This window comes from Ostrea edulis, chromosome 1 (assembly GCF_947568905.1).
Source record: "Ostrea edulis chromosome 1, xbOstEdul1.1, whole genome shotgun sequence".
NCBI lineage: Eukaryota > Metazoa > Mollusca > Bivalvia > Ostreida > Ostreidae > Ostrea > Ostrea edulis.
The window spans coordinates 4,477,440-4,501,703 of NC_079164.1; the positions used below are offsets into that span (position 1 = coordinate 4,477,440).

The 24,264-nt window shown below is 34.8% G+C and overlaps 1 protein-coding gene across 4 annotated transcripts in view; it reads right to left on the reverse strand.

Moving 5' to 3' along the window:
* Positions 1-7,673: 7,673 nt before the first annotated feature.
* Positions 7,674-24,264, reverse strand: part of LOC130046607 (uncharacterized) — a 38,572-nt gene continuing 21,981 nt past the window's right edge. For all 4 annotated transcript variants that reach the window (XM_056151071.1, XM_056151075.1, XM_056151069.1 and 1 more), the window contains one exon: positions 7,674-11,287. In XM_056151071.1, the coding sequence (XP_056007046.1) occupies positions 10,722-11,287 (566 nt within the window). In that variant the 3' untranslated portion in view covers positions 7,674-10,721. The remainder of the gene's footprint in view (positions 11,288-24,264) is intronic.

A 24,264-nucleotide genomic window follows, 5' to 3' on the forward strand; every position in this document is an offset into this window, starting at 1 on the left:
GTCAAAATCAGTGTGCCAAGAACAGCTTAACAATCGGTATGAAACACGTCAGACAGCATTTGACCCAATGCGAAGTTGTATTGACGAACTAGATCGTTATAACGACCATAGAATTTGCGAAATGCTGACTTCAATCGAGACTGTTGAAATCCCTGTACCATCAACTTGTTTGTCAGTAGCTTACCTCGATTTAAAAACTTACTATACCCAAAACAAGCTCTTGCATATCGAATCAGTTGAGATATATAAACACCATATGCAGGTGAAAATGGAATGTTGCTACATAAATGTGGAAAGTTGACGAAATATATATATTGAAGTCTCAAAACTCTGTAATACTTATAGTATAATACTATAGATAAAACCTCAAACATATTACATACAGCAGTTATGATATAAACATTTCACCATTAATTGGTATTCAATTCGTCGCTGGTTCTAAGTAGATACAGACTACAAGTTAATGTTAGTGTTACGTCTTTCACATCAGACATAAATTAGATATAAGTCAAGGCCACCTCGAAAATCATAGATTTTTTTATATATTTACATGTAGTTGTACCCGATTTATGACTCCCAATGACAGTTAAAAGGGATATGCAAAACGTATAATCAAATATGCATATAGTGCGTGAGGGAAAAAAGCACAATGATCATTTTCATCTGGACGCTTTAATAACTTGTATCATGCGTAAAAACTGGTTCATTTCATAGAATGTTTGATACTCATCAAATGTGGAGGATATGTACAAAAATATTTTGAAATCGAAAACTTTCCAGTGTACTTTATTTAGTCAAAAAATGCAGTTTTAGTAGACAGCAATCTAAAAAAAAATTAAAACACCAGCTACACTTCAACACACGATCTACACTTCAGCAGTCGCCGTGGTAACCTACTTAGCTACTAAGCCAGGCGATGATTTTTAAAATGAATAGAAAAATATTGATGATATCTATATTCCCATCCATGTTTTAAAAGGACGTCGGCCATTATGATGATGTAGACTACATCCTTAACAGAGTGTACCTACAGCCAGTAAGGAATCCTAAATAACATACGTACGAGCAACGAAATAACGTGATATAATAAGAATTCAATGTATTTAATTACACCCTGAATACTCAGTGGCGGATTTAAGGAGGCGCAGCCAGCGACCCACCCCCACCCCCCTAAAATTTTCAATTTTAAGGTAAATCGTGGTATCTTGTTTAGAAAAATGTACTAAACGATAAAAGAAAAAAAGGATTTCTTCCACTCCCGGAGAAATAAATGACCAAAAAAATGGATTTCTAGAATTACATTGGGAGAACTTAAATCTTTTCCAAAAACTCTTCAGATTTGCGTCATTTTATCAATTTCACCTGATTAAAAATGATAGAAAATGGTACAAATGACTAAATGGGAGACATAATTCAAGCCGTATAAAATTTGTAAAATCCAGGAGCTACCGGGGGCGAAACCAGGGCTTCGCCTTGGACCCACTGGGGGTCTCAAGGCGGCCCCCAGACTCCCTGACTAATAAAGTGGCGCCCTCCGTAACCACAACTCCTGGATCCGCCCCTGATACTTAGTTTGTGTATCAGTTGAATTCGAGTGATGATTCGCACCTATGTGTGAGAGTTCTCTTAATGGGGTTAACTCGGACATATCTCTAAATTTGCATACTGTCACGTTTCTTACTGATTTCAGAGGTAGACCAAAAAACTCAAATATTCATGAAAGATGAAGATAACGAACAGTGATCAATGAAAGGTGAAGATAACGAACAGTGATCAATCTCATAATTCCTAAAAGCAGTACAAACTAGAGTTTGGCAAAAACGGAGCCCTGGATATACCAGAGGTGGGATCAGGTGCCTAAGAGGAGTAATCATCCCTTGTCGACTGGTCACACCCGCCGTGAGCCCTATACCTTGATCAGGTAAACGGGGTTATCTGTAGTCAAAATCAGTGTGCCAAGAACGGCCTAACAATGAAACACGTCAGACAGCATTTGACCCAATGATAGGTTGTATAAGCAAACTAAACCATAGAATTTGCAAAATGCTGTCTTTAAAGGGGACATTTTGAGCCCCTCCACCATCAACTTGTTTGTCAGTAGCCTGCTCCGATATAAAAAGTGACCATAAGCAAAAGAAGGGCTTGCAGTTCAAATTAATTGAGAGATATAAATACCATATGCAGGTGATAATGGAATATTGCTACATAAATATGGGAAGTTGACGATGGAGAAGCTGAAATCATCCCGTTTGTCATACAGTTGAGTTGTCAGTTTGCCGTTTAATCATTCAATAAGATATCTAAGTATGAAGCAGATGTGGACGACTCTGTGATGTCTTTTATTTCGAACTCGCGGGGATATTTCGAATCGACATATGAATGAAAGTTCTCATTCTTAATATGCAAGGTGAAGATAACGAACATTGATCAATCTCATAACTCCTGCAAGCAATACAAAATAGATAGTTGGGCAAACACGGACCCCTGGACACACCAGAGGTGGGATCAGGTGTGTAGGAGGAGTAAGCATCCCCTGTTGACCATATATAAAACGTCGTCGATACATTTAAATGTCGAATTGAAGGCCACAGCAAGATATTTTTTAATTCTCACGAAAAAGTTTTTTTTTTTTTCTTTTAGTAAATTCTACTTCATCGGAATATAAAAACAGGTCAGCTGACAGAGGAGCACAATTCGTGCCCATGGGAATTCCAACAAACTGTTGGAAAATCAGGGGTGCATTTTACAAAAGAACGTGCGACTTACGACCAACTTTACATACTGGGATGCTACTGTTTATTGTAAGATAAATCACTCCAATGCAAAATAGTGGAGACAAAATGTTGAGAATTAAGTTTCAGGAACGTTTTAATTCCCCCATTTAAACTAATAAGTGTGTAATACAAATTAAGTTTTTTAAACGGGCCCCTGATCACCAAATACCACGAAGATATTGTCAATCAGGAACCTCAGCATATTTCTAATTTCAACTTCAGAGTACTTGTGCGTTGAATCAGAGTGGCGTTTAACAGCATAATACTTTGGATGACTGATCACTAGATAGAAATATTTCTGTTTTCCATTTTTTGCTGAAGCAACTGTCTATGTCTTAAAGTCTACTCTTTAATTTATCGTGAGGAATGGTCGTGTAAAGTGTTGAAAAGTCATAGGTTTTGATGATGATTTGAGAAAAGTTTTGAGGTTTAAAATTTACTAAAAGTTCTTTAGAATTTTGTAGAATCCACATTTCATATGCACCATTTCTGGCATATATAGTCGTACAGTACGTTTGAAGTTTTTCCTTCACAGATGTTAATATTTTGGTGAGGAGCAAAGATAGGGGCTTGGTAGAACATTTAATGGATCCAGCAATACAGTGGAGCCTCGTTAATCCGGACAGTTTGGTTCCCAGCAAAATCGTTCGGATAAATGAAGCGTCCGGATAATTGAATCGCATATTTTCTATCTTTACATAAGTAACCAATATATGCCTACTTTATTGATGCATAGTGAATTAAACACATTTTATCATTGGATTTGACCATTTGCATTAGTAAATAAAATATGATGATGTTAACATTTACATATATTTCAAAGCACTAAAATTTAATGTACGTGTTCAGCGTATTTGCCTATGCTTACATTGTACGTATATATGAACCCTACAAATAAAAATATAAAACTGTGTACCGTATGCACTAAAACAAATAATGAAGCACTTTATGTAACTATAAGTAAATGAATCAATAGTAAATAACATAATCATTTACACTTCAAACATTTCATCACACTTTTACTTCTTAAAGAGGCCGGTAATTTCCATTTGTCACGATTCACGGGTTCGGCGGTCTGTTAAAACAATCTTCATTGTCCAAAGTTGATATAAAAATGTCGTGATTATCATGTCAGTTGACAACATTTTTTAACCAAAATTCAATCTGCCAGAGTTTATATTTCTTGTTCTATAATTATCCAAGACAATATCGGGAGAACGAAAATCATTTAAGCTCGTAATACCAAGACCTACTACTGCTTTGATCTAGCCACGCGCATCTATTATTTTCATGATGCGATAATAACGGAACAAAACTCGGGTGAAACTAACATTACGGGTACATAGAAAATTTAATTGTGAAAATTTAATTGTCATTTTCCTTAAAATGGTAATTTTCTCACTTCTACCCAGAGTTTAAAAATTCGAAAGCAATAAAGCTCTACAACATCGTAACAAGAATCAATCGTACACAGGTACATTCTACATGCGTGACATTCTAAATGTTAAAAACTTACTACATATACATGTGCATGAACATACATGTATATTTCACGCCAAACAACAATATAAAATCCAGAATCTAGCAGTATAATCTACACTCTTTAGATTTGCATAAGCCGATAATCAATTTACGAATCAGTACAATTGATATGTGTAGCAGTTAAAAAATTTATTACAGCATGATGTTTAAATTATTAATACTATTAGGCTATTGATCAAGACTATAGAATAATATGCTACAGATTTATATACAAAATTCAACACTATACGCAATAAAGATCTTATGTGCGAAAATTGGTAATACAATGTCTCGATCGGCACGTGCTATCTAACTGACATATCATCACACACCACCTAATTATAGGGAGGAGTTGACAGGGTACAGGTAATCGCTTCAATTAGACAGTTTGGCTTGTTTTCTTTATAATTTACGCCTTGCTAAAATTGTCCGACACAAACCTGCCCTAAACAAAATTACCGTCCGGATTAACGGTACAATTTTCAATGCATTATAACGTTTTGTAGTAAAAAATGACAGTCCGGATCCGGAACGCGAATTTCCGGATTAATGATGCAAAATAATGTATAAAAATTCCGTTCCCTAGAAAAATTGTCCGGAAGATGAAGCGTCCGGATTAATGGCGTCCGGATTACCGAGGCTCTACTGTATATTTTTGTTTGTAGGGGTTTTTATAAAGTTTAGGAATCCAGTATAGGTAAGGTAACTCATATCCATACGACCCATTGACTGAGATATTAAATGTGTCTAAAACTGAAGCATGGTTTTGAAGAATTTCGTCTTTTGAAAGGGCAGTGGAAGCATAAGTACGATTACCAAAAGTGGAATTAATGCCAAGTTCGTTCAAAATACAGTTGTAATAGTGAGCCTTACAAACAAAGACAATATTGTTACAAGCTTTGTCAACTGGAACTAAAACATATTCCTCATGTAACCTATCTAATTCTTTTATCACCTCTGGTTTACTCAAGACAGAAGGAGAGATGGTACGTACTTTTGTTTTGATATGTCTAACGCGGGATTTGAATATCTCTCTTATGCTTTTAATCCATTCTGACAATGTATTAAGTTGATGAAATTATGTCGCCAATTGCAAGACCGAGGTTCTCTGTATTTAGAATTCTTTAGAATAAGTGATTTGAGGTCCTCATTTTCAAATATATCAACATCAACAGTAATGACATGTCCAGCTGGATAACATACATTAAGTCTAGGAAGTTTATGAAAACCTGGACCTCTATCTATATATCTATAAACTGCGATAGTAAAGAAATATAGCAGACCATCAGTACATTATGGGTGATGGGGTCAGTTCCTGTGTTGTTCGTGTTTGTTTTTCAAGCAAATTTGAAATATATACTATAGATTTATCTACATATGTATTCGTTTACCCGTTTGTTTCCCACTACGTCGTGCTTTTCCCTTCATCTCTATATTGTTCCACTTCTTCTCAACCTCCTCCACCATTCGCTTGGTGGAGGAAGAGGCATTGATGGCATCTGTGATTTTCCTCCAGATCTCCTGTTTCTTTAATGTCGTAACCCCCGTTCCGAATTTAGCTCCAATAATACTTTTATTTTCTTCTACGCACTTGCTTAAAAACAAGCATTCATCTGCTGTTCAATTCGGTTTTCTTTTTTTAGTTGTCTGTAACAACTGACTCTCAACAGCTTCCCTTTCTGCCATATTTCCAATGATCAATGCAGACGATATAAAATCGGATATAACGTCATATAAAACGACATTTAATTTTATCTATTTATTTTATTAACCTTGTATAACACAAAAAATGATAGTATTTCTTAATTTATTAGTGATCAAGAGAGACTTATCAAGAAACTTTTCAACTCCCATGAAATCTATGTTTACAGTAAAGTGAAAGCGGAAATGACGTTTGACATAGCAACAATGTTATCCGTAGTCAAAATCCGTGTACCAAGAACGGCCTTAACCATGTCAGACAGCATTTGACCAAATGATAGCTTGCATTGGCAAACTAGATCGTTATAACGACCATAAGATTTGCAAAATGCTGTCTTTAAACGAGACATTTGGAACCCCTGCATCATCAACTTGCTTGTCAGTAGCCTGCTTCGATTTAACAGGGGTACCGCAAACGGTACAATATACGCCCGTCGGACAGTGAAATTCAATCAGGAAGCATATTGTGCACTCTGAATTGAGACAACACATATCCTGAATAGAAAAGCCTTAAAGTGGGTCATGGTGCACCAATCCATCTGACATGTTAACAGATTATGTATTTCTCTGAGAGTGAATTTGTGACAAAATGTCGGTACAATCTATCAATGATGATAAAAAGTCCAGGAAGCCATTTGATCTACTATTAGCCCTAAAGTTTGTCATGGTGCACCAATTACTATAGTAAATTGAATCGTGTTAAATGTGAACTGATTGTGTATTTCTATGAAAGGGAGGTTGTGACTCAGAGCAATACTTGTGACCATACCAAACAAAATCTGGAAAACTTTGACCTACTTCTACCCCTAGAGTACTGTAGGTCATAGTGCGCCAATCCAACTGAAATGTTAAGTGCACCTATCTTCCCCCAAGAGGAAGCATCTGACTAAAAATCAGAGCAATATATGTAATGAAAAAAATCCCAGAAAACTGTTTGACCTACTTTTAGTTGTAATGTAGGTCACAGACGGACTGACTAATCCAACTGATATTGTATTTCTCTGAAAGGAAGCTTATGTGTAATTTCAGGGAAATATCTGTAACGAAATAAGTTCGGAAAACTGAACAACCTACTTATAGCCCTAAAGTAGGTCAAGGATGGACCAATCCAGCTGAAATGCACACCCACTTTTACAATTCTTGAGAAAAATATTGTGACCAAGTTTCAAAGTACGGAAAAAAGTCCGGAAAACATCACCCAAGACGGACGGACAGCACCATAACATAATACGTCCTGTCTAATGACAGCCGTATAAAAACTGATCATAAGCAGAACAAGCTCTTGCGTATCGAATCAGTTGAGATCTCATAACTCCCATAAATATTATTTTCATTATATATAACATTGGAGTCTATTTCCTTAGGCATGTTTTATTAGATCATGGATCACATCACAGCAATATTAACTCTCTTGTTTGCAAACTGAAGACATATTTTTTATAATTTAGGAGAAAAATACATGTATTATGTAAAATAATATTGAGAAATAGTAAAATCTTACTACATGTGAAATGCCTTAATAGGTCATTAAGTAAAATTTTGAGGTAGCGCTCCATATTATTGAATGTAAGTCATAAATCATTTAAGTTGTTTTAAAATAGTGTATCATAGACGCAAGGATCGGGGTCCTAATTATCATTTCACATACACAAGAATAAAAACAACCCAACTACGTAATGATGAAATTATTATTTATTTCCCAAACCCTCCACATAGAGGTTTCCTAATTACTTCAATAAAATCATGTGGTTTTATAGCATTCACAAAACGAAGCTCCATGTTGAGAAATCAAACACTGTATGGCACCAAAAGAAATCTTCACACACAAAAACAACAACCACACAACATATGTATATGTACACTAAACATGAATGAAACTCTTCAAAAATGGTGACTTCTCTTCCAAAAGACAAACAGAACATGTTCAGTCCAATGGCATGTGAAAATTTAAGATACTGCCCCGCTTCAAATCAAATTCAGATTGTCGTGCTAATACATGTACATCATATAAAACAATAGAACATTCACATTTATGAATCTAACACTGCCTTAATTTTTTCACAGGAATTAATAGCTCTAAAACTTCATTGTTATTTCGGATTTCAAACATTTCGGTTGAGCATCACTGAAGAGACATTATTTGTCGAAATGCGCATTAGGGCACCTATTCACAAAATATCTTAAGACTCAGATCAAAATTTACAAACACGGTAATTTCCTTATTTTTCTTTTCTTGTAGACTTTTTTAATTAATATGTAAAGTACATCTGTGGTTTATAAAAGTTGAATACATACTTGTGACCTTGGGATCTGTATTTGATTATCAAACAGAATCATGTTTTTCATCTTAGTTGTAAGATATTTTGGTCCATCAAAATTGGTACCGTATAAGTTTTACATTACATAGATAAGTCTAAAATGGCTTTGAAAACTTTTATAATTCTCATTTCATACAGCTTGGCATATAGTCCAGTATGTTGTGTTAGTCTCAGAATCATAACTAGTATGATGTGCTACATACTAAGTTTAAATGACATACGACACTAAAATTTTATATCTACAAAGTCGATAAGTTCTAAAATATCAGAGATTGTATTCAAAAGCTTAATTAGTCAAATTGTGTAACTAAAAGATATAATCAAAATTTGTTTGGGGGAAAAAGTATAACATGTATCAACAAAAATCAACGTAAATTTTACATTAACCTCTACTCCTGCCACCAATTTATATAGATATGATACATAGTCAGATATTCTTAATCAGCATACAGTAAATGATTATCGTACGTAAATGTAAATCATTTTAGATGACCAAATCATGTTCATAATGTTCAGAGTCGTTTCATCAGAGCTTCGTTATTCCAATGTCATATTGACCTCTACACTTTCCTCATATTTTCTCTAATATTAGAATATGATCATATACATGACAAAAAATATAAATAAAAATAAAGGTTGACTACACCTGGACATTTCGTGAAAAATCAAAATATACATAACTTTAAACAAGTTTGATTTGAACAAATTTTTAAATTGATAATACACAAAACCTTTAAACACAGGATCCAAGAAATATGATTACCAGTAATGGATGGCAATTGTCACTTTCAGTATTTAAATTTTTTAATTATAAATATATAAATACATGATAAAGATACATGTAATATGAAAATAACAGGTCCATTTTGGAGGACACACATCATTAACTTGCATTTATCAGTATTACCCCATTTTGTTTCCCCTTGATTAAATTTACCTTCTTTGCACCAGAGAGTGATCACTGACTCCATCATGTTCCTAATTACATTCTATCTGGATATACAACAAGCAAACACTGACCCATTAAATCTACATGTTAAACTACAATAAGCTCTATTCTAAGATAGTTATATGTATTTATTAAATCTACGTCAAACTACAATAAGCCCCACACCATGAACTACAATAACACCAGGACTACAGGCCACAATGCTCACCTGTGTAACACATACAGAGATGTAACTCACAATAAAAAGTCAAGGTCAGTCATTAGACAACAATACGCATGAACAAACTGGAATGAATTTGTTGTGAATAGACATATTCTAAAAGGATTGTTTTGAATTATAGAGTCTTCTCAGTCTGTCGCCTCTCATACAAATCAGAATACATACAACATAACATACTTGGATATCGTTTGTCAAATTGTAGTGTTATGTTGTTGATGAGAAAACTGACACAAATCATGTGGAAACCTTTATCATGATCATCACCTTCCCAACACTAAAGCATGGACTGAATTCAATTAAAACTACACTATACAAGGCAGTGGCAAATGTCCATTTCATTTAGCTTCATTAAATGCTCATGTATATATCATTCTGGATTTACTGGCGAACATGTCCACACTATATATTGTACAGATGTTCTACTCGCTCCAGTATAGCACACTTATTTAAATCCCTGCAAGCTGCCAAAGGCATCACTGACCATAATTTCATCAACATAGAATCCCCTTTACATATTGACTCAGTAATCAAACATTAGAAGTAGACACTCATGTGGTTTTAAAAAGGTGAAAAGTAAATGTAAGTGTGTGAAAAGTATAGCTATGTGTGAAGAGTAAGTTAACACACATACAATAAATAGACAGCCAACAGATTAAATTCGATCACAGAAGAATAAAATCATTTATACATATTGCAAACTTATGATTAGAGCTGCCTTCATACTGAGTCAGATTAATGAATATAATGAAGTTTCAAAATGAAGCTGTAAATAAAGTGGATCAATTGTACTAGTTCACAGCATCAGCATCTACAGTATCAGTACATGTATCACACTAGTTACGTCTCTTTGTCCCCTAACAAGTAGCGGGGTTCTTTATCAACACCTACTAAGACTCAGATAATCAACTTTATGTGTAGTCACTGGAAAGTTTGCTCTTATTGTAGCACCGTCAACTCAAAAATCTCTAACTTGTATACATAATTACAAATTACAGAACAATCCATAGAAAATCAACAAGATGTTTGTACAAGCATACCTGTACATGTTAAGACTACCGTTACTGTATGATATATGAACAAGCACCGGTATCAACGCCATCTTGTGGTGATCGCCAGTAGCTGGAGTATGTAACTGGACATTTAGTGATCCTGTGTAATCAATCATTGTTAGATTTATTGTACTATCACTCCACTACATCAAACTCACTCCATAAATATATTCATAAACATAACTATATTTATTCAGTCGGAGACCATTTCTTGATAAAGTTTGTGAATGTTGTCCCTTTGTCCTTCACACACAGCTTCCTCTGGATATTCTCCCATCTCCTCACAATCTCCCTGTAATCCTCGCTACATTTCCCCTTTATATCTAATCTCTCTACAGGTCCTATCAACATATCAAATAGCCTTTCATATCCATCTACAGATATTTCCTCTGGATTGTGAATTTCTCTACTCAATGTGCAAGCTTGATACACTCTCTCTACATCATCTCCTACCCCAGTGTCTGAGTCCTTGACCCTTTGACCCCAACCAGATTTTGGTTGATGTTCCTCATCAAGTGCCACCTGTAGAATGGCGTACATAACAGGGATAGCATTTCTGTATTCAGCTTCAGTTTCAATGGCTGAATGGTACTCTGGTGGTAATACTGATTTTATTAAAGCCTTTTTTGTTTCATCTTGGAAAAAACTGTCTGGATTATCCACATACATCTTCACAACATTAAACAGTATCTTCCTCGCTGGTTTTGTACACATGTATTCCAAAAGATCCTGTAGCTCACTCCAGCCACCTTCTTCTGTAAAAATTAAAATTTGAAATTAACTTTAACACAGAGTTAGGCAGTATTCAACTAGGACCTACAAATAGTGATGTACCCAAATGTAGCAAGGAATGTATGTACGAAATCAACAATTGTGAGTATTGATGTAAAACTTATGCAGTACCAATTTTGATGCACCAGATGCACATTTTGACAAACAATGTCTCTTCAGTGATGCTCAACCGAAATGTTTGAAAACCGAAATAACAATAAACTTGCTAGAGCTATTTTAGGGAAACACAGAGTAAATGTTTAAATGAGTCACTGTCTAAACACTATTTGGTAATGTTATCCTTTAGAATAATACACTCAATTTCATTGGCCGAGAGGATGGTCACACGAAGGGAAACAATTCATAACGTCTCCTTCTCGTGCAGGGTGACAACTGTGTTTTCGCCCTTTAGAAGATAAATTTTAATGGCACAAGTCAGATACTTCTATTAAAAACTAGCTAAAATATGAGGTATCATTAATCAATTGATTTTAATTGCGAATTCAGTGTCAACATTAACAGTCAAAGTTTCAAACGAGAAGAAACCTATTCCCATTCTATTACAATTTTTCATTTCACTCGTATGTTTACGTTCTTGTTTCGAAATGCGTTACGAAATGTTTATGCATGACGTTATATTTTTGCTGTGAAGTCACAATCGAAAGCGTTTGCTTGTTTAACTTTCTATAACCAGTGTTTTGTTTTCTTTAACATATACATTTAATAAATGTAAGACATTGAGTGTAAAACAAATTATTGCATGTAGTTGATTCCATCCCTCGAAAACCATTAAAAATTTATCAGAATTTTCTGCAGAAAAAGTTGTAATGAATTTGTTGATAAAAAAAAATTAGTATAGTACAAGTCAATAAATGTTTGATATCTCTTTTAGCATTCAGATTATTCAGGTTCATAAAACTATTATGGGATGTTAAACGAGGGAAACATCATAAATTATTAGGTCTGAGTAGGCGGCCAGGTTATCATCCTTGGGTCCATAGACGCCCTTGGATGATAACCCATCTATTTGGCATTATCAACAAGAGGCCCATGGGCCACATCGCTTACCTGAGTCACCTTGGCTCATATCTAAAGATTTTTCCTATATATTCGCATGTAAAACTTTGATCCCAATTGTAGCCCCAACCTACTTCCAGGGACCATGATTTTTATAAACTAGAATCTGCACCAAGTCAGGTAGCTTTCATGTAAACATAAACTCTTCTGGCACAATGATTTTTCAGAAGATTTTTAATGATTTTCCCTATATATTTGTATGTCAAATTTTGACACCTTACTTTAAACATGAAACCATCTAGCCTATGTTTCAAATTTTACACTGATGCTATGCAGGTTTTTTTTTTAAAGAAAATGTTCCATTTCAGTTTGACAGAGAAAATCAGATCGACATGTTAAATGAATGTTTTGTCTGTTAAACAAAATTGTCAATGAATGAAATCAACAAAATCAATAAATTCTCAGTGCTTCACATGTATATTACATATATCCCATGTAATATATATCAAATACTCTACAATTTGTCAATATTTACAGTGATATAGCTACCATGTATGCTTGTACGCCAAAGCATCCACATTTTTGTTCCAAAAAATTTAAATGAGTAAAAATAAATTAGAGAGAGAAAGAGAGAGAGATTCAGATTGTTTTTTAATCTCATCTGTATGAGCATCACATTTAGTAAATATTATAGTTCTCTGAGATAGTAATGGTTGTTTCTGTAACCGATTTTATCCACTGATGGGGGGTTGGCCCTTCAGCTTCACCTTATCCCTTAGTTTGACAGATTGTCACCCCACAAATTCCATATCTTTCGATATAGGGTTGGATTTTGAAACCTGCAGAGTAGTTTTTACATCAGAGTATCTTTCTCCTAGACTGGTTGCCGACCATGGCTATTGAGTCCTGTCTACCCATGTTTTGAATGTTGTGAACTAACACTTTCAACGCCGGGTTTGAAATAAGAGTTTTCCTTCTCTTAGATGAATTGCCTTCCAAGGTTGAGGAGCTCCATCCACCCCAAGCACTGGTTTTAAGGCGCCAGGGTCTCGCCTTTGCCCCTTCTCCTGTTCGTTGAAACAGTTCCACCACGAGAAGGTCAGGAGCTGGACTTTGGTTGTCAGAGGCTATATTTTACGCATGCCCATAGGAGCACTTATTTGAAACTGGGTGCTTATCTCCAGTATCACCCCTAGGCTTAACAACCTTAGGAACCCTGGGACGAAGTGGATTAAGACTAAGAAGAGAGATAGTAATACATGTACGTAAATTCACTTTCGAAGATTCCATTTTACACGCTTAAATTGTGGAGCTTCACCCCTGGGCCCCATTAGGCCTAGGGCACTGTCCTGGACCCGCTGGGGGCCTCAAAGTGGCCCCCAGACCACCTGCTTTTAGAAAAGGCATCCATATAATGTTTGCCTTCCTACGTCAAAGATTTACATGGCGCACTTCAACAAATTCTGTACATGTGTCAACGTCATTCTATGTATATAGTTTATTTTCATATTGATCAGACACAAATTACAAGACAGCAGTATAACATTTCATATTTCTTTGCATTTTGGTAGCTGCATGGCTTATTTTATGCATAAATAAAACTTAAATAAAAAAAAATCGGAATTTGATATATACTTATAGTGCAAACTCCCTGTCGAGGATTCATCTACGTATAGGCCAATCCAAAGACATGAGTTATCTTATCCAGAAGGTAGTGCGCTTGCGTAATGTATTTTAAGACTTTCGGGTAGTATATTCGAGAGCGCCATTATCAACAATAAAAATAACCAAATTTGCATGTAAAATAATGGAATTTTTTTTAATAATTGAGGATCCCCCCCCCCCCCGTTAGAATGTCCTATCGGTAAAATGATGTAATTTCCTACGGAGGCCTGTCCCGACACACAGTTAAATTATTTTAACTCCCCTACCTCCTTCCAGGATTTCACGTGTTTTATGACTGAAATTAGTATCTATACTTATGAATTAACTAATTTTGCCAATAAACTCTATAAAGCTTGCTCCAGAAAAACTGCTTGTACCTTTAATATTGTTTCATATGTGAGTTGAAGTCCGTAAGCTATAATAGAATCTGACTTGATTAGTAAATGTAAAATTAACTAAAAACAGCCTTCTGAAATAGCAAAAATGATAGTAAAGTGGCGGATCTAAGTAAGTTTTTTTTTTCATGACAAGGATAGGATTGATTGATCGAATATTAATGTTTAACGTCCTTCTTGAGAATCATTCACTCATATATTTGGAGACGTCACCATTGCCGGTGAAGGGATACAAAATTTAGCCCAATGCTAAGAAATAAATAAATATAGGGTGTAAGATTGGAAAAAAGAAAGTGATTGCAGTGCACCTTCTCGGGATCAATATCAGGACATCACTGAAAATAATTATAGTAACTTTATCTTTGAATAGCTTTTTATCATGAATTAACCAATCAGATTTAATTTCTGTCACTCTTTCAGTGCAAAAAAGTTTCGAGTCAAATTCTAATACAGAAACCGCATATTCCACAATAAAGCGATTCACAGTCGACGGAAGGGAATGAAAGCATAACGACCAGAGTAAGTTATCTTGTATCAATAATTTCTCTTCATTTCTTTATATCTGCTCTTTCTTTCTTTCTTTCTCTTTTTAAAAATACAATAAAAGATGAAATATTGATCAAATTATCAATCTGTACTGACTGTAAATATACTTATATTATGTATTTATTGTATGAATACTTGTACAGGAAAATGCGGTTCCGTACTAAAATTATAAAACCAAGAAGATGGGTTTGATGGAATCCAAGGTAAATACTGGTGACATGCTGTTAAGAAATAAGATATCATTGTTGGGCGTTATTGGGATATGACATGAAGTTAGTCATCTGATTAAATCCAAAGAGCGTTACAGTAGATTTGACCACGTACAAACTTCATGCCATATCCCGATAACACTCAGAAATGACATTTCTTATATCAATATTTCCATTTTGCTTTGTGTTCTAACCGAGCTTCGATACTTATGGAGCAGATGACCGAAATAACGATCGCACAACACTAAACATAGTATTTGTAGCCATGTAGGACAGACTTAGATGAACTGCAGGTAGGTTGCTCTTTTTTTAACCTCCTGGGTATGTAAGAAAAAATAAATACGAACTGACAGATAGTTTTTGTTCACTTGAGAGATTTCTGTTGTAGGGTTTTAATGAAGACTCGCAGGGGTGCCCTGACATGGACCATGCCGAGTCATGGCCGTAATGGCTGTTGCCTGGAAACAACAGGTTATCATCATCATGAACTCCTATAGATCTAACTCTGCCTCCATTTCTTCGATTCCAATATCAAAGTGATTGTATCAGTTCGCCATGTCACAGTTTTAGGCCTAGTTCTAGTAATTGCAGACAGTATTTAAAATGAATCTGAATGGTTAGTTTAATGTTTCTGTTTTATTTAAAATTCAATTTGATGAAATTCTTGTCTGTTTACAAAATAAACTCTGTACAAATATTCTGATGCATTTTTCGTCTTCCATATCATATTGCAATGGTGGATCCTGGCTTTCTGAAAGGAGGGGGATGTGAAAGTAGAGTAGTAACCATATTACTCAGCCATTTTGGGTGTCAATATGGATTTTACTCACACTATTCCTTTTTTGTGGCGAAAAAGGAGAAGGCCTCTAAATCCCCCACTGCATTGCATAACCAAGAAGCCAGGTGAAAGTACTTGACGTTTGAAGTGGTTATTGTATTCATACACAAGAAAGACTGACCACATGATCACCTTCATGTTATATGAAATTGAACATCAATTTCATTAGTATTGTCATATACCGAAATACAATTGAACCTTTCAGCATTGTGACCATGCTGTATCTTTTAGCAACTGATTCTTTGTCTCACTTTAAAGAGAGTCTAGAGTCCAATTGTGTACTACTATTATTGATATGGAAATATAAAAATTTTCCACTCAAATCAATCCAATGCCGCTTTGATGTACTGTATGGTATGGATCCAGGAGAGAGCATGGGCAGGAACATAGACATTATGAACTATGATAAGCCATACAGGAGAAGTGTTCACAAACTCTTTTACACCCTCCACCCTTCAGATCCACTATGACTTTAAGGATAACAATTGGGTCCTACTGTCCCTACAACATGCACATCTACAAATGTCATTGAAACATTATATAAATTATCAGGTCTAATGGATCAGCCCCATATATGCAGAAAAGTGTTCACAAGCTATTTTACGTCCTCCACCCTTCTTAGATCCACTATAACTTTTTGGACTAGAAATATGTCCATAAGAAATGAATGCCCGCCCATGTGAAATTTGTATCGCAATATGAAAATAAGGTATCCATGAGTCACCTTGGCCCATATTTAAAACTTTCCGCCTATATATTTGCGACAGAACTTCATCTCTATTATGAGTTCTGTCGAAGAGTATGCCAGACGATGGGCTAAATATGAAAAAGAAGAACTTGATACATTGTCAGTATGGGTTAAAAGCATAAGAGGGATATTAAAATCCCGCATTAGACACATGAAAACAAAAGTACGTACCATCTATCCTTCTGTGTTTAGAAAACCAGAAGTGATAAAAGAATTAGATAGGTAACATGAGGAATATGTTTTGGTTCCAGCTGACAAAGCTAGTAACAACATTGTCTTTGTTTGTAAGGCTCATTATTACAACTGTATTTTAAACGAACTTGGCATTAATTCCACTTTTGGTAATCATACTTATACTCCAACTGCCCTTTCAAAAGACGAAATTCTTCAAAACCATGCTTCAGTTTTAGACACATTTAATATGCCAGTCAATGGGTCGAATGAATATGAGTTACCGTACCTATACTGGATTCCTAAACTACATAAAAACCCTTACAAACAAAGATACATTGCTGGATCCAGTAAGTGCTCTACCAAGCCCCTATCTTTGCTCCTCACGAAAATGTTAACAGCTGTGAAGGAGAAACTTCAAACTTACTGTGCGCCTACATATGCCAGAAGTGATGTTAATCAAATGTGGATTATAAAAAATTCTAAAGAACTTTTAGTAAACTTGAAATTACAGATTTTTTCCCAAATCAATAGCATTAAAACCTATGACTTTTCAACACTATACACGACCATTCCTCACGATAAATTAAAGACTAGACTTTTTGACATCATAGACAGTTGCTTCTTCAACAAAAACGGAAAACGGAAATATTCATATCTAGTGATCAGTCATTCGGGAACTTATTTTGTTAAACACCACTCTGATTCCACGCACAAGTACTCTGAAGTTGAAATATAAAATATGCTAGAGTTCCTCATTGACAATATCTTCGTGGTTTTTGGTGATCAGGTCTTCCAACAGTCTGTTGGAATTCCCATGGGCACGAATTCTCCTCCTTTGTTAGCTCACCTGTTTTTATATTCATATGAAGCAGAATTTATTCAAAAACTTCTACGTGAGAAGAAAAAATCTCTCGCTGTAATCTTCAATTCGACATTTGATATATCGATGACGTTTTGTCTATTAACAATGATAGCTTTCATTCATATGTCGATTTGATATATCCCTGTGAGCTCGAAATAAAAGGACACCACGGAGTCGTCCACTTCTGCTTCATACTTAGATATTTTATTGAAAGTAGACATTAACGGCAAACTGACAACTTAACTGTATGACAAACGCGATGATTTCAGCTTCTCCATCGTCAACTTCCCACATTTATGTAGCAATATTCCATTATCACCTGCATATGGTGTTTATATATCTCAACTGATTCGATATGCAAGAGCTTGTTCTGGGTATAGTCAGTTTTTAAATCGAGGTAAGCTACTGACAAACAAGTTGATGGTACAGGGATTTCAACAGTCTCGATTGAAGTCAGCATTTTGCAAATTCTATGGTCGTTATAACGATCTAGTTCGTCAATACAACCTCGCATTGGGTCAAATGTTTTCTGACGTGTTTCATACCGATTGTTAAGCCGTTCTTGGCACACTGATTTGACTGCAGATAACTCAGTTTACCTGATCAGGATATGGGGCTCATGGCGGGTGTGACCCGTCAACAGGGGATGCTTACTCCTCCTAGGCACCTGATCCCACCTCTGGTGTGTCCAGGGGTCCGTGTTTGTCCAACTATCTATTTTGTATTGCTTGTAGGAGTTATGATATTGATCACTGTTCGTTATCTTCACCTTGCATTTGCATGTAAATTTTTTATCCCCTATTGTGACCCCACCTACCCCTGTTGGCCATGATTTTTACAAACATGAATCTGCAACAAAGACTTTTTCCTATATATTTTAATGTAAAACTTTGATTCCCTATTGTGGCCCCACTTTATCCCCAAGGGTCATTAATTTAACAACTTGAATCTGCAGAATGTCCGGAAGCTTCGATGGAAATTTGAACTTTTCTGGCCCAGTGGTTCTTGAGAAGAGGATTTTTCAATGACTATACACCCTAGTGTTGCATTTTTGTGATTATCTCTCTTTTTAAGGGGGCATAGCCCTTCAACTGAACAAACTTGAATCCCCTTCACTCAAGGATAATTTCTTCCAAGTTTGATTGTAATTTACCTGCTGGTTCTGGAGAAGAAGAATTTTAAAATTTGTCAGTGTATTTAACTATTTCGTTAAAATTATTTCCCCTTCGAGTAGGTCATTGCCCCTCATTTGAATAAAATTGAATTCTCTTCTTCCAAGGATGCTTTTTGCCAAGTTTGGTTGCAATTGGCCATATGGTTATGAAGAAGATGATGGAAATATGAAAAGTTTACAACAATGGAAAGTTTTGATAAGAAATGCTCACATTATTGAGTCTTTGGCTCGAGTGAGCTTACACCCCCCCCCCCAAAAAATAAACCAAGGATTATTAGTATGTTCTCATTGCCTGATATTCTGTTCCATTCACAGTGGAAAATAGGTTGAATTTTTCATTTTGTGGAAAAACATCAAAATACTGAACCCTTTTTCCTTTAAAGATATTCATGCAGATTAAGGACGACCATAGGTGTGATTGAAGCGAAAATATCTTATGTAAAAAACTTGATAGCTTTTTAATGGAGAGTTGCAGCAGTTTTCCATTCACCTTATCATGAATTAGAAGAGAAATGCAATGTTTTCGCAATAGAGAATACACTTTGTTGTGTTAGTATCGGGATTGAAACCTTTAGTGAACTTAGTCTGGTGTGGTGCCGGCCTTTATATGTGTTCAAGTCATATCACAAATGTATGCAATATAAGGAGATCCTTTGGAGTACTCTAGTCTATTGTTATTTTAATTTCTAAAAGCTTTAAAGGGACTGATTCACGATTCACTGAACCAGTACCTTTAAGATGGCTCACTACACCCAAAAATATTCTCTCAAATCAGTACGAATTGATTTAATTATAACAGATATGATGATATACAATAAGTATATATGCCAAAAAGGCGAAAAATATACAAATTTCGATAAAAAATGGTTTTCAAAAAAAATATTCTACGCATGAATGTAAGACTCTGGGGGATTTGAAATCAAGATCTGCGGTTCACCAGCCCAATGCTTTAACCACTAAGCTACGATGATAGACAAACTAATCGATTGATATAAACATTTTCACAAAACATTTAAATCGCCATCTTGTGACGTGGTGTCATACAGAGTATAAGCTTTAGTGTAATGAGCTATCTTAAAATAGTTAAATTTCAGTTGTTTACAAGTCATATCCCACATAAAAAAGGAAAACCTTTCTAACACTCTCGCTTATGAAGTGTTCTAGTAAAAAAAAAAAAGTCACCTTTCTTCAAATTGTTTTAATCTTTAAACAAAATTTAAACAAAACATAATTCAAAGGACAAGGTACGTTTGGGGCCAAAATTGGCCCCGCGTCCAAATTAAATGATATTCCTCAAAATTCCTTCATATGGCGTATACTTCAATAAAATGGTTATGATGTCTTCTTAAAAACTTTATTTATGTATAATACATATGCAAATACAGTATAGTTAACGATAACGTTGTGCCATTTTGATGTTACTTTAAGCGACGTCATGAACAAGAAGGTTATGTCATGAACTGAATATGAAAATAATCCAATTTATGTCGCCATATGCTTCAAGTTTTATTAAACAAAGGTGCACTATGATTTTTATTTGAAAACTTTAATTGATTTTTTTTTCCGAGAATTTTTATCAATTGTAGATGATTCGATGCGGCGGATGCTGTGATTTGAAGGACGATTAGTGTAATTGTATCTAAAAATTGTATAGCAACCATATATATTCATTCAATTTTACCTTTGTATTTACATTTACATCAACATTGTTTTAATCGAAATTAAATGAATATCATATATGTACGTAGTTTTTTCACAATACTAGTCAGAAGGACTACTAGAATCTATAATTTACTAGTCCTGCTGATTTGTGACTAGTCCGGCTACTAAAAGTAGACGGCCGAGTCGCGATGCAATGCGACGAAGGGGAGAATACGGGAGGGGGCTTGTCCCCTCTTAAAGAGGTTGGGGGTCCGGGAAAAAATTCAAAATCTATATGCAAATTGTTCATTTGAGACAAATAAATGAAAATCTGATGACCAATTCTCACATTAAACCACCATATTTATTCTTGAATATTATGAAGAATACGTCGATGTGTAGCATAGTACCGTATTTTATCGAATATAATATAATATATGCACTTTTGTCAAGGATTTTTGGTGTGAGAAAGAGGTGCGTATTATTTACCAAATAGTTGTTTGTTTTTTTCAGGTGAAACTCGGCCTTGAGTAATGTTTCACTCGGAGACATACCGTATGCTTGTTAACGTTGTTCTCAAGAAAATTACTACAGAACGTAAAATTGTAGAAGATGTTATACTTAACAATATGTAAATAATAAATTATTATAAAACAGCCAATTAAGTTTCATTCGATCTTAAATTCATATTAGATATTCATCATCGTGCAAAAGTACCACGATATCATGAGAGTGAAGATGACCGGTGTAGCGCCGGCACATGTTTTTCGAAGCCATAGTTGTGTACAAAAACATCGTCACTTGATTTTGTCAGACACCTCTTCAGGGTACTTTCTGCATGGTGCACGATTTCCATGGATCTGGGAAAATGCGATTTTCTTTTGCAGTAAATGACACTCGACTGACGTACTTCATCTCTCTAAATGCATCGAAATTTCGTTATGAATGAATTCTTCGTTTCACTTAACGTCTCCAAATAATGGTGGTGTACGATTACAACATATTGAACAATTGTTCAATATTTTGATTTTATTTCTCTAACGTCGGCTATTTGAATTATTCGAAGTTTAAACAAAGAAAATGTATTCAAATTCCTGTGCTTTGTTGAGAACTTGCATTATTTCCACAAAGATTTCTAGTGAAATTTAATGAAGTTAAGGATACCGCTTGCTTAGAATGTTTACATTAATCACCGGTAATTATGTAAATTGGGAAAAGGATATCAAACAATCGTTCCAGTTTTACACAAATGATTTGATGATAATATTGTGATCTGGTGCAGTCCTCATTACTTTACACACAAATTGCATGCAACTTTACTTCCAGGGGGGGGGGGGGGGGGTCCGGACCCCAGTCTAGATACGCGCATGATTCGGATACAGTCATTAATCGATGTTTTGTGCACATGCCACCAAATGCTAAGTGAACGACGGTGAGTGGGATGGTTAGAGTGTAAATGCAGGAAAAGAAAGGTCTCCTTATATGTGAAATCGCGTTCTACTACTTCAACACCAGTTCCACGACTTAATGATGAAAATAGTAATCAATGACTAGCTATCATGTATTTTTAAATACGACTATGTTACAGAACAGGTGCGTCAATCGAAACGTAAGGTGATTCTATAAACAAATGATTATTATAGCCGCGTAGCAACAGGAGAACACATTCTTTTGTTTTTAGAATGTAGTTTTTCCATAAATTTTACATGCGAATTTTGATTTATCGCCCCTCCCCCCTTTTTATGATAGTACTGAATGCTTGCGAAAATTTAAGCATGAAACGATTGGAGTTGTAGATATGTTAACATTGATTGTAAATGCAGTCAAAGTCGCTTGTTTCTACTAAAAATGTTTTCTTATTAAAGAAATGTTTTTTTTTATCTATTTTTTTTTTTTTACATATAATGATCAGGGTTCACCGGGTTTTGTCCTCTTGGAACACACAATACAAGCGTATATTTTATCTTTTAGCCCATATATGAGTAATGATTTAGATACCTAGATATTGCATCGTTCATCTATCAACTACCAACATTCATCTTATAGCAGGGTAAATTCAAATATTTCATTACCATTTATCATGAAGTAACGAGTTCGCTAACTTTGTAATATAAACGACAAATCGGTGAAATTGGAATTGTTTTGATAGGAAACATGTATGTCCGTTTTTGCCCATCTATCTATTTTGTATTGCTTGTAGGAGTTATGAGATTGATCACTGTTTGTTATCTTCACCTTGCATGTACTGTAGGATGGAAATAATGAATATATTGTAATGATTTGGTTTTCAAGTGTATATATTTAAAGCCTGTGTGTTTGACTTGCTAGTAATTCAATTTTTACGGGGAAAATATAACCGAATTTTGTATTCGAACTCTCGCACTATTATGCTTTAATGTAAAGGTACCAATTAAGCTATCGCGCTTTCATTTTCGATATTTGAAATATTAAACGTTTTATTTTAAAAAACCAGGCCAAAGCCGTAATAAAATTCTAACTTAATAACATACATATTATGTATCATGAGTGGGTTATTTTTTTCGATGGACAATCATTAGATGTGTCTGACATATTGCTTAATACAATATTGGAATAGCATTTGAAATTATACACGCAATATACCCAATAAGTTATACATTGTAAGAAGCCTACATGTACGTTAGAATATTATGACTGGCAAGGCGTGTTTAGACATGTATTTAGATACGCATTGTAGCCGGCACAGTATAAGCACACCAATTTAGAGGGATAATTCATATCATAAACTATCTATGATAAAAAAAAAAAAAGAATATGTGATTGAACTTTGCCATGTGTTACAGTAATTACGTTGATACCATTGCGAATCTATATCAAACATAAAACAAGTAAAATTGGAATCGAAAATATCTGTGTCGAAAATACCAATTCTCTGTATACACACTATCTTCTTCAATGCAAACTACGTAGAGTCTTAAAAAAATTGATATGCTGTACATATGGATATCATTTATTCATTAGACTTGTATATATGAACACCATCAACGTTGAAATTTGTATTACAGATGAACGCGGGAAACGGTTTACGTTAAATTTGATAGTATGTGCATTTATCAACCACGTCGAAATTTTCCTCATGACTGACTTTCAACATGATTAAAGTCCACACAAAACATCTTTATGGTTGATGCACGTCCTTTAACTTAAAAATGGTTTTAAAGGCATAAAAAAAACCAGCCAATTTCGCCAATTTTGGTCAATCTTGTCAATCGGGGATAACGAAAATGACGTCACAGAACTTAGTACGTCACTAATTTCCATATGTATCATTAGGGCCAATGGCCTAGTGCATAATCATAATGATTAAACCAAGTGAAACCACATTTTAAATTTATCCTAATTTTGAGGCGAAAATTGGCGCTTAATGTACCTTGCTCCTTACCAAAATGTTAAGAAAATTGCTATAAAGATATATAGCAGCTTTCTTTGGTTAAATGTTGCCTAGCTATCAATAGAAAGGTTATCATTAATCAAAATTACTTCTGACAAAAGAAATCAAGTTATGTTTGTAAAACATATATGTCACCCATGGTCCAAAATTGAATCGGGTTATACACATGCATCATTTAATTGATAGTAGTATCACCAATTCAAAATATTGAGCAAACAATATCTTTCTATGTCAAGAGTGGATTGACCATGTGACCTAAAAA